Source organism: Hermetia illucens, chromosome 4, assembly GCF_905115235.1.
Source record: "Hermetia illucens chromosome 4, iHerIll2.2.curated.20191125, whole genome shotgun sequence".
NCBI lineage: Eukaryota > Metazoa > Arthropoda > Insecta > Diptera > Stratiomyidae > Hermetia > Hermetia illucens.
The window spans coordinates 35,290,450-35,302,862 of record NC_051852.1 but is presented as its reverse complement, the minus strand read 5'-3'; the positions used below and the strand labels follow the sequence as shown (position 1 = coordinate 35,302,862).

At 39.7% G+C, this 12,413-nt stretch overlaps 1 protein-coding gene across 1 annotated transcript in view; it reads right to left on the bottom strand.

The window, feature by feature from the left end:
• LOC119653446 overlaps positions 1 to 12,413 on the bottom strand; it is a 28,869-nt gene that overhangs the window by 5,546 nt on the left and 10,910 nt on the right. The window contains exons 2-5 of the mRNA XM_038058041.1: positions 3,370 to 3,506; positions 3,197 to 3,308; positions 3,075 to 3,137; positions 2,788 to 3,005 (exon numbers count right to left, since the gene is read on the bottom strand). Of these exons, the coding sequence (XP_037913969.1) occupies positions 2,788 to 3,005; positions 3,075 to 3,137; positions 3,197 to 3,308; positions 3,370 to 3,506 (530 nt within the window). The remainder of the gene's footprint in view (positions 1 to 2,787; positions 3,006 to 3,074; positions 3,138 to 3,196; positions 3,309 to 3,369; positions 3,507 to 12,413) is intronic.

Here is a 12,413-nt window from a genome sequence, read left to right as displayed (position 1 = left end):
ATTATAAATGTTATTGAATAAGAAAAATAGGAAGTATAAAAGTGTCAGTCTGCTACTCTCTTAGTTCTTCATGATGCTTTGGCTAAAGAGTCAAGAGCCAGATTTTGGTCAAATTTCTCTGAACTTGAAACGAAGTTAGGGGAGTCGAACTGAAAATCGTAATCTTTCCATTTGCAACACATTTTTCGTTTTGGTAGGAAGATAAATTGAATTGACCTAAGGAATAACGCACTCCTGTTCTGAGATATTTTTAATAATAATAATAATCATTGGCGCAACAGTCCATATTGGATCAGGGGCTTGAAGTGTGTTAGAGCACTTCATTGAAGGTCGTAACGGTACACTACAGGATAGCCTGTATGAGGCAATGTGATCAGCATTACACTCGCCCGAGATTATTACCCTGATTTGACTCAGGAACTCATTCACAGCTGAGTCGGCTGGTATCCGACGTCAAATCACGATACAAATCCCACTGCCATTAGTGAGATTTAAACCGCGATCTTCCGTATGAGTCAACCGTGCTTATTAGCAAACTACGCCTATAGAATGCAAGCCAGCAGTCGGCTAATCCAAAACATTGCAGCTGTAGCCTTGTCCGTGGTGCTCCAAATTTACATAGAGAAGATTATCCTGGAGTCTATCAAAAGGACGATTACTTCGGTTTTTTCCAAAGCTAACGAGAATCCATTCAGTAATCAATCTTCTGAGTCCACACATCGCCACCTCCAATATGCACTAGGCTGATTCGACCATGTCTGCGGCGGCTAGTATCTCTATATCATTCGCGTATCCGACCAGGCGCGATTTAGATAGATAATAGCTCGTCCCCGATGTGATTTTCATGATTTGTTGTCCTTTCAAGGTCTCGTAAAGTTAAATGCAACATCCTTTTAGGAGTCTTTTGATGCCTGAAAGTTCTGTTTATCTGACTGTTGGGACTATTCGCTGAATCGTATTAATTGTGGATCACTTCTATCTAAAGCCATAAGACAGGTGTAGCGTAGCACACACCGCGCCAGCCAGTCTTAATTTATAATGAAAATCCATGTTGTTTCCAGCAAAGAGAGTAAAATATCAACACCAATTTTTTTTAACGCCTCTTGACCTTGCCACAGATGATTTTTTTTAAACAGAAAATTCACAGAAAAATCATTTTAGCGCCCGCTAAACGTGCAAAGCCATCTCATGTTCTAGTCAATCGAGTATTTTTGTTGCGAGGTTCCTCCCAGGGTGCCTATGCTCGCGTAGGTGCACTTTCAAATATACCAACAATTGGACTGAAAGGTGTACTTGGCAATGAGGAAGCAAACAAGTTACTCCTGAAATATCTGCATATGCGTCAATAAAAATTTTACTAGTGACGCTTTTCGATTTCTTTCTCCGATGTTGGACACATACATAGAGATCGACACGCTGAAAGCAACTCACGGTGCTTCTGGTTATCAGCATAAGCCCCGTAATTTTCCAGCGGAAGGGAGCAAAATATCCTTTACCAAACATTTGGATTGAGTAACAATACAGACTTCAGCCTTAAAAAAAGCTTCAGCACTTTGTAGGAGTATCCTCTGGGAATTGTCACTCCCTTTCGACAATTTTTTGTCATTCATGGGCGAGATCGTCTCTTTCAACTCCTTTACAATGAATGGTGAGCAGTATTCAGTATGTCTTGTCCTGCCGGATTTCCTTCTTCTTACATCCCAGTGAATGTCATTAAATCCTGAAGATATCAAAGGGGACTGTGTCCAAAATTGTACATAACAATTTGGATAAGAAAAAAATTTGTTCCAAGTGGGTGTCACACTTGCTCACAGTGGAGCAAAAACAGCAGCGAATTGATGATTTAGGGCGTCGGCCGAATGCAGACAAAAGCCGATCGAAGCGGCTATTATTGGATCGATCGGTTGACGCAATTAAGAAGTAAAGGCCTCAAATGAGAAAGACAAACCCGCTGTTTCACTAGTACTTTATAGGAATATCCTCTCTAGGAGTATCTTCCTCTTCACAAGTCAATGAATACGATACGATGGGGAAATTGCACGATTTGTGATTACGATTTGGTTCTAAACATTTTAGGTTTTTATTTAACGGGTCAAGCCTTTGAGTCATTTTAAATTAACTAAGGGTTGAAAGGGATTCTATCACAACTTCTCGACAACGGGTAGAAGGCCACATTGACTGAGGATTTCTTAATTTCGGACATCAAATTGGACAACAGTTAAACTCCCCACTTTGGAAAAAAATAAAACCGATACCCACAGCATGTTCGTAAATATTAAGCAGCTCTATAAAAACACCGATTGACTACTGCTACATATTCAGGATTTGTTGTTGAAATAAGATGGTTGCTGGATGTTTGAACGCGCAACGAGGAAATGGAACTGCCTCTATTCGAGCAATGAATCTAGACTGAAGGATAGAAAGGACGGGAAAATCGAAAGATTTATTGAGTAAACTAGTAAGGAGCCTTTCCTGTCCACCAGATATCAAACTTAGATTCTACATACGAATGTGAGTCATGGTGTTGTCCCCCATCATTTAAGCTACGAAAAAGGTGTACTCAATGAAAGGTAGATCCTGAATTTGTATGAGAAGTTCATGCAATTTAAAATATTTTTACGCTACAATTGAACACGCATATATGTACATGCATAAAATAAAACAATATATTCATAAAATCACATCGAAAATACAGGAAAATATGAATTCGAACACAATAATTTCAAATGCATTCTAAACATGAAATATAGCTGCCAATTTTTCTACACGAAATTTCCCATAATTTACATGTTAGGTTGTGGGCCACATATAGCAACAGTTTGCTCTTCCGCAGGAATCGGACCCGCACCGGGAAATGCAATTTGATCAACATATTGAGGTTCATAATTGTGCTGCAGCTGTGGATCAGTATATATTACTTTTCCGGGTTGCATTACTTGCAATTGATTAGGATCTTGTACATTAGGATATACTAAAGGCTGTGGTGCAGTTTGAGTATATTGCGTCTAAGTAAAAAGACGGAATAAAAGTGGTGAAAGTAGTGATAGCATGCTGAAAATCAGGACACCAGTTACCTGCTCATTTCCTGTAGACTGTGGACTCTGTTCTCCTCCTTTTCTGCTTTTATTATCTTTTCCCTGAAAGTAAAAGAAAAAAGATTGTAATATCAACTTTTTACTTTCTTATTTAAGATTACCGCTATCTTTCGCTTGGGTAGGGTTTCATTCAATTCGTTTGCTTGATACCTCGTAATTCTATCTGGCAATTGCCAAGTACTTTTGTATTTAGCCCAAGGGCTGCTTTTTGGTCTAGAAAAAAGAAAATATTTAGTGTTCAAATAATACCAAAGCAAAAGGATACGTAGCATACCTTAAATCAGCGGACAGGAAACGCCCGTTCTCGTCGCAAATGACCTGTGTTGGAACTTTGCAAACTGATGGTCGTCTACTAGTTTTTCGTGGCACTTCCCAGTTACAGAGTTTCGTTGGGCGGAAGGCAGGCTCAAACTGTGAAATTTTAAATAAATGATTGCAACTTAAGTAAAATTCCTGCTTGAAAATTGAATCTGAACTTAAAACTTGATGTTATACCTCCAACTATAAAATCATATAATCGAAACCAGTCACATCACAATATTCAGGGAAAGAAATTTTAATGTTTTTCTTTTGCTGTGTACGGATTCCCCAGTAAGCATGAGATATCTACTGTAAGTAGTGCCGAAAATTTCATATTTTCGAGTACTCAAATATAATTCATTCAATTCATCAAAATCTTTGCAAACAGAACAATCTGGTAGATACAACTTGCTTGAAAAATGCTGGTCCAGAACTCAAGGTACATAAAACTGGGGTAGTTTTTCCGAAGCGAATAAAGTAGTTCTCCCTAAAAATTGAAATTTGCGGGAAAACCTTGTACATATATATTCGCAGTAGATACTTAAAGACCTGGGAGTCATGATCCCGTGGGCAATGCCATCGGCTTTTTGGGAAGAGAGGAGTGGCAGTTCCAAAAGTCAGGTCTTTAGTAGGACGATGGTACGGAGGGAAGAAAGTTACCACAAAATATCTGTAGGGCTGCTGTGGAAAGTAACAAACACCCTGTTTGTCATGAATATATCCTAAGTAAGGCAGGTTCCACTGGTAACCGTAGCTGATTTTATCTCCGTATGCCGGGAAATAAAAAATAATAACCTGGTCACCATCGGTTCTCTCGAGGAAGAACGAGAAAATAGTTTTACCAGTGTTCAGTCATTATTCTTGATTTCAACTGGTTTTGATCACACAATTGAAGTACTGTATAAAATTAACTATTTACAAAACCGAAAGACATCACTCCCCTGATAGAGAGTTGTATTACGACACAAAAGAGGCTTCAGCATGACCCAGAATGCCAAAGCCAAAGGCCAATGCCGCTAGAACAATATGTGGAATATGAGGCTACCATATTTTAATCGTGGCTTCCGAAAAACACGAGAAGGATGTTGGATGGATAGCTAATGAATCTGACTGGATTGCCAAGGTCTAGTTGAGAGCAAGGGATTTGGAATTAGGGAGCCATAAAACAGAGGCAGTTTATACACGTAGGTAAAGGGAGAAAGTCCTCAAATCGAAATAAGAAATTTATCTGATTTCTGAATCTGAATGAAATATCTTGGGATATTCAAACGACATTTTTTGCCAATTTATGAAAAAACAGAAGAGAATCGGCGTACTGTCGCGCTTGATGTCAATAATAATGGACTAAAGCAACCAAAAGTGTCATTGCTATTTAAACGGATCGCCTCAATATAGTTATATGCTGCATCTATCCAGACAGAAACAATACAACGGCCGCCTCCCAGAAGATTGGTGGCAACGTATTGACCTAAGAACTTCGAGTGCTCACAGGACGATTTTAAAATCGATCGTCATTTTCGTGACCGAGGCTGCATCGCAGAAGCGAAGGGGTAGACCGATTTATTCGAAAGATCGACCCGTGGCTGATACGTAGCCACGATGAAATGAATTATCACCTAAAGGACTTTATCACTATCCCCGGCAGTTTGAGGATCTATTCCCACAGGACTTTAAGTGACAACAGTCCTTTCTGTGCAACGCATATGGATGTTTGCAAGGAGGTTGCCATACCAATTTGAAATTGCGGTGAATGAACTCATTAGCTTCATTCAGAATAAAGCGAGGGAAGTGGGAAGGATGTCCACGGGAGAAGAGGGTAATCTCGTAAGTGAAATCAAGTTTATATGCTCTCATGTTTGACAATATGGGTAATGTTGAAAGAAAGTTTAGCTTTTTCTGCCTTATGAAGTTATGTCGGACGACGGTTCAGCGAAGATAGTATATATATGACATGCACTGCACCTCGTCTGTAACATCTTTGGATGGGAGTATAAGAACAGGATGTTTTTCAGTCTTAAATACACAGAAGGAGTGAAATTTTTCGATTAGTTTGGAGGTGTAAAAGGTTATCCAATCCAATCCAATCGGTCCCAACCACTGTAAAAGAAGATGAATTCAGTAATCAGAAGTTTGAGCATACAACTAAAGTCACCAAAAAGGGGAAAGAGGGAAACGACTGGCTCGGATTTAGGTGGTAGTGTGAACCATATCAGCAAACATGTTGATATTCAATAATCTAGTGAAAGAATGTACTATGAAGAATGCTGTAGTAAGAACTCGTCAGCATTATTTATCAATCGACTTCACGGACTGAAATTAGATCATCTGAGTGGAGATATCTCCGCTCCATTTGAAAGGTAGAAGAATATAGTCATTACAAGTATTAGGAGAATCCATACATATATGTTATACATAGAGATAGACAAGTCGAGGTAATATGTCAGAACTAACGCTACTCCTAATCGATAATCGTCTTAACTTTCCCAGGGATCACATTCGAGTAATAATGGATGCATATCGAGAATGGAATCAAAGCGATAACAGCAGAAATCCTGAGATTTACTATAAGACGATGGGGTGACTGTTTCCAAAACAAGTAACATCAATGTATCGAAGAGGATAACAACGAAGCAATAACCTCTGTGAAGACCGTTGGACTTATACGCTGATCCGGTATATTAAGCAGTGGGTTGAGTATGTAGCGCATGCAGAAATGAATAAGCCATCTAACACAATTCCTTAGCGGACATGGAAAAATTTTGATTTGATTATATTCCAAACTGTCTCGAATATATTGCTTCACCCAAAGATTGGAATCAAACAATATTTTACTACAAAGCAATATACTGGATGGTCGGAGATTGGGAGAATAATATATCATGAGACACCGCAATATAATTCAAGAGGGCCGAAGAACATTGGCTGGCAACAGACATTACAATAGTGGCGATACAATACTACCTGGAATAACTAGATCATGCTTCAAAAACGCCACAGGGAAGTGTTCCCATAGATATGACTCCCTTTCAAGAGGATAAGGGCAGAAGCTGATTGGGGATCATATAAGTGGGCAGGGCTAGATTTCAACTGTAGCCATAAACAAGTCGGGAAACCGGAAGCTGGGCGCTTCAGGTATGAACGGTTTTGTTTGCTTCTTCCGTGAGTATATTTGAGTGTAGAACTATCCCATTTGTACGTAACCCGTTATGTATATGCATTTAGCACGTCTGACTACCCACTTTAGTGTGATATTCATATTTAGTTGCAGTAAATTTACAGGGTAAAGTCAACTTTGAGCTACTGTAACTTTGCTACTAATAGTATGATTTTGATCAAACTTGGTGATAATATGCTTCATATTATATTTTATCCCACTACCGACTTTTATAATTCCGGGATAAACTTAAGGGGGGTTTTACTCAATTTCCTCAAAAATATGGTAATATACTATTATTAACTTAATTTGAATAGATGTCGATATGGAGAGTATTTTGAGGCCTGAGATGCAGCTTCATGAATTTTTTCAGATTTTTCGGTTGGGCAGTTTCTGAGAATGGGTCTGTTAAAGAAATCATCACTTTTCAGCCCTTCCACGCCCCGCCTTTCGAACAAATCTCAAAACTAAGGCCGGCTTCGAAAAGTACTAATCAGGACCTTTCTTTTGATATCCCACGTAACTCGCCTTTATATGTATGGGGACCCCCCTCTCTAAATCTCAAGAATATCACTCACCGCATGTCTGAGCGTTCATAGTTCCCACCTTCTCACCAAATTTCGTGTCAATTGGTGCAGCTGTTTCTGTGATGTAATACCTAAAGGTGGTTCCACGCGGGAAGGGGGAGTCGGGGGTGGTTTTAGTGGGTAAAAATTCCACACTCTGACGTGCCCAGGCCAGAGTCTTTTGAAAATTTCCACCTCCTCAAAAAAAAAAAAAAAGACAGACAGTTTTGCAAACAAAACCTTAAAAATTGACACACTTATATAGATACCCACTTCTTTCTTTCTTCAGCCCACTTAAAAATACCAATCAACATTGCAACATCTCAACTAAATTTATAGCAGCAACACGTGATTCACACCAGTGGATCTATGGAACCCTTCACAATTGTCACTTACATTCTAATTAAATTTACACGGTAATTACACACGATGAGAGGCTGCAGAATGGAAGCACCACATCTCAATTTGTTCAAATGTCGCAGCTTCTGCTGTAACGTTTAGCTGCAACTATCGCACAATAAGATCTCTCCACCCTCGCCAACAGCATCGCATCATTTCGACACCTCGCCAACAATGATCAATTGATAAATAAATTGATTTTAAACTCAATTAGGGTCCACTCAACATTATCTATCCGCGTGCATCTTATTTCGAATGGGGAAGTTGTAATTGAAGCTCATCTTCCTTTCTTTTATGTTTATCTCTGCATATTATCCTCCCCCTTCCGACATACTTATGCACCGGCAATTTGACAGGGGAGTGATCTGTTTTCCCTGCGGACTCATTTATCACGTTTAAGGATTAAGGCCGTAGTCAAAAAGCTAGAGCCAGACAATGGACAGACTGAAGAAAAAAACATTATATCAAGGGATAGTGCGAAACCTTCACTCGGTCCAGGAAGTCAAAGCCAACAAGGGGAAAGGTAGAATATGCCACGTGTATGAGTATAGGATTGCTCGGGGTGTTCGACCATGTAATCCCATGGTTAAACAAGGCCCAGGATTTAGACTTTCGAATTGAACAAGTGTTACTTTTCGGGTAGTTGCAATTTAACGGTCTATGGAAGCAAGTGATGAAGTGGTGCATGATACCAGCTGCTGGTCATCTTCAACCCAATTATAATTGTAATATGTAGTTAATATATAGGCTGGTTACCTTTGGGTGGAGGTGTTTATTTTACACTAAACTATACTTTTTGGAAAGTATTTATCAAAAATAGTCAAATATTATACGAAATGCTGTGATATGCTATACTAGTATGTGCGACACTTGCTGCAGCTCATCCTGAAAGATACGATTCGACCAGCTCTTTAAAAGGAGGGTGAATAAAGCCAACATGTGTTTTCCTGTTCATTTTGCAAAGATTTTTTTAGTAATTGATATCCAGATAATAAATTATGGGATTCTGAGAGGATTATAAAAAGGTAAACATCGAATTTATTTGGATTAGTTTAATCTTTATTTTACACATGTTACGATTCTGTTTGCTCAATGTGTACGAATTATGATGACTTACATATTTTCAAAAGAATAATCAGCAAAAAGGGTCGCCACCACTTTAGCTTAAATTATTGTAATTAGTTTTCTGATTTTATATGTACGAGTAAAGCTTTCAACTTCGTATTTCCGGGCCGAAATGCCCTTGGGCACTTCCTACATTCGCTTCATTGCCTTTATCCAAAGATTCTTCTCTTAGGATTTCCCAGATAAAACTAAACCTTGATAGTCGGTTTTCTATAAATGCTTTTGTGTTATTGGAGAAGAAAAAATGATAAATAAAACCGCAACCCTAAGAAAAGTATCGAGAAACCAATGTCAATCAATTTATAACTTGTATTCTTCAACATTTGTAAGGATTCCTGTAAGGTGAAGTAATCCTTTCCCAGAAGTGGTGATAAGATATTGGGTTTCAACTGCTAAAATTTCAGGAACATTTCCCAGAAATTTTCCAATGTCCCTAAATGCAGGATGAAAACCGTAGATTGCTTTAACTATGGCCAAGTTGTGTGCTGTGTTCTGTGGCCACAGTATGAAAAGATAATGAACTTGAGAGAGTCATCATTAGAAACCCATTATCTGTACAAGTTGAAGTGAATGATAATGAACGACAGTACCAGGCGAAATATTATACAATTCTGACAGTATCCATCTATATAAAATGCAAGTTATCAGTTGAGAAATTGCGGAGCTACAGTCGAAATCTAACCACTTCATCTTCGAAGGTGACTTCAACCTGAGGTATACATTTCCAGGAGCGATTCGACAACCAACTAAGCTGGGAAAATACTATTGAGATGTATCCGTGCTAATTATAAACCAGGTTATCTTGACATATTTTGTCAGAGTACCCTCCTAGTCCTTCAAGTCATTCGATCATTGACTGCTGTCTAAGTAAACTAAGCTGGGTGAAATTTGGTAGAACATTACTTGGCATAGCTTTGCAGTTGGCTTTAAACTAGGAACATCTTCCTCCACAAAACTGCAAAAGTGAATACCAAAGATCTTTTGCCTTTGAATTGGAATACATTCCGACGAGATACAGTAATAATCACTGTCGAATGCAATCCTGCATTGCCTCCTACAGTGTACTGTAGTGTACTACTACGGTTTTGAATAAAGTTCTTTATCACGCTTAAAGCCCCAGATCCAAATGGATTGTCGCGCCAACGATTATTATTATTATTAAAAATGTTGTGGCAATTCATATACATAAATAGGTGTAAGGTAAACTTCTCTAGATTGGCCGCCGTCCCTCCAAAGAATGGATGCTCAATAATGCCTAAACAACAAACTTTGCAAAAATTGTCACTACTGGAAAAAGGTGACTCATATTCCCTCCTCTTCCCTCCCGCTAGGGGATGTAGCCTACCAGACTTGGCTAAGACGGTCTTTCAAATCCCTTATTGCTTAAAATTGGTCAGCCCATCTTCCTTTCCCTATCCCTTACTTTCAACAACAGCCTCGGAGAGAACCATTTTGCTGGCCTGTGGAAGGAGGCTCTCATTATCCCCATTCGAAAAAGTGGCGATCGTACTCTTGTCGAGAATTACCGTCCCATTTCGCTCCTCTCTTGAAAAGATATGTCAGCGACTGGTTGTCAGCCCACTTTGGCTACCACAATGTGGAAGAGCACCACCGCTTTGCCAAGAATGGGTCCACCCCTCCAACCTGCTCGACTTTACCAACTTCGTCGCTAAATATTTAATTTCTCGGCAGGAAGTGCATACTATCTACACTGACTTTGCTAAAGCCTTCGACACCGTAAATCGCAAGATACTTCTGTCCAAAGTCTCGTATCTAAGCGTTCCACCAGCACTTGTTTCACGGCTTGCCCGATCTGCCGCGTCTCTTTTGATGGCTGCATATCCCTCTTCTTTTCCCCAGGGATCTATTCTGAGTCCTTTATTATTTTTATTTTTTAACAACAGCCTTCTCCATTCTTACTTGTTCCTGTTTGTTCTATGGCGGCGAATTTAAGCTCTTTTCCGCTATATTGTGGCCTATAGACTGTGGTTCCTTTCAATTTAACCTAGAGACTTTGGTTCGTTGATGGTCTGCAAATGGCTTAGTCCTAAACGTCAGGAAGTGTCACTCTGTGTGTGCTACTCGCTTAAATGTGTGGATGCGCTACTCCCTTAAATCCTCACCCATTTCCTTCTCCTACCCTTTTAATGGACATTCCCCCTTAGCTCTCTTCAATTCCCTCGTGAAGAGTGCTCCCGAGTACTGCTGCGTTCTCTGGTCACCTTCCCATAACTGTGCTTGCCTTGCCCTTGACAATGAGTAACGTAAATTCACAAGTTCCCTCATTTTTTAAGAAAAAAGTCGCACGTGTGGACTATCCCTCCCGCCTCCGCTATTTGAGCTTCCTTTCATACAACAGCGTAAAATCTATCTGGGTTTTCGCAGATTTTTTAAACTTTCCTCAGTCTGATGGACTACTCCGCCTCTAACGAGATCATCTGTAGTCCTGTTTCTGGTTCCTGGTTCTTCAAACTTATCCTCTTTAAATAGTTTTAAGCATAGGTTAAGATTATTGTTTTCTCCTCCTCCTCAGGGCAGTAAGTAACTGGAGTTGACTCTCTTTATTGTAAATAAATTTAGCTTGGCCTTCTAACAAATCTAGGCAAATTCTTTGAGACAGCAGAAAAGTCTGGGATGGTCCAGCACTGCACACTCAAGAATATTATTTCTAAGTGCCAATTCGGGTTCCGGTTCAAACATAAAAGCAACATTCACTGCTATCTTCATGACCAGGACAGCAAGACTTAACCTAAACAGTACTGTTTGAGTCAGACTAGACTCAAGGGCTGATTTATAAATGAATACAGCATGAATTACTTAACCTAATGGCTAGACATGCAGAAACTTTTTCGTCAGTTTTAAATGAAAATTTGTCAATACCTGGCATGGGAGTACTACCGTAAGGATTCATTCCAGGTCCAACTCTGTATAACTTCTCCACGGCTAATGTTCGCTTAAGATCCACTCTGACCTGATATAATTTGCTGATGACACATATAATTTCTCTCTGAGCTTTAAACCCCAATAAGGCAGCTAAGCCCATTGAGAAATACCAAATAGAACACTATAAATACTACAAAACCTCGGGAAACTAGTCAAAACTCAACGGTACGTCTATTGGAGAAAATCCAGATATTTAGGAATGTAGATCTATCCATGAGTGAGCTGAAAGCTAATCACAGAAAGTCGATGGTGTCACGGTGAGGGGATCATGTGCAATAAAATATTCAGGGATAAAACTGCATGGACTCTTGAAATTCAAGTGCCCGAGACTGTCCCAGAACGCGTATGGAGGCTTCGACACTCTTCATTTCTTAAGGTCATAGCCACAAACCCTTTTCCGATTCGACAGAAGGACTTTGTTCCGTACAGAAGCTTCCCTGCTCCCTTTCTGGATAGTTTGTTCGTTTCCTCACTGCTTTCTAACCCAAAATGGAATGGAACCGACAGCATCCAGACGTTATAGTGTGAGCCGAAGGTGTCCAGTCTCTCGAACCATTCCTGTACCACTTTAAAGTTCACCTAGTTGGACCTAAGTACCTTGATCGCCGCTTAGCTGTCGTTCAGAATAGCAATGTTTTGCTCCCTATAGTTCTTTTGAAGGTTGAAAGAGGTACATCTAAACAAGAAATATTCCAGCCTCGGGCGAATTTTCCCCAGAAATATTGGGCGGTTTTCGCTCGGATATAATTCGTAGCCATGAAGTGTTTGCGAATTAATAAAAGGGAGATCCCAGGGCAGCGTCTGATGATTTGCCTCCGCCCTAGGCGAAAC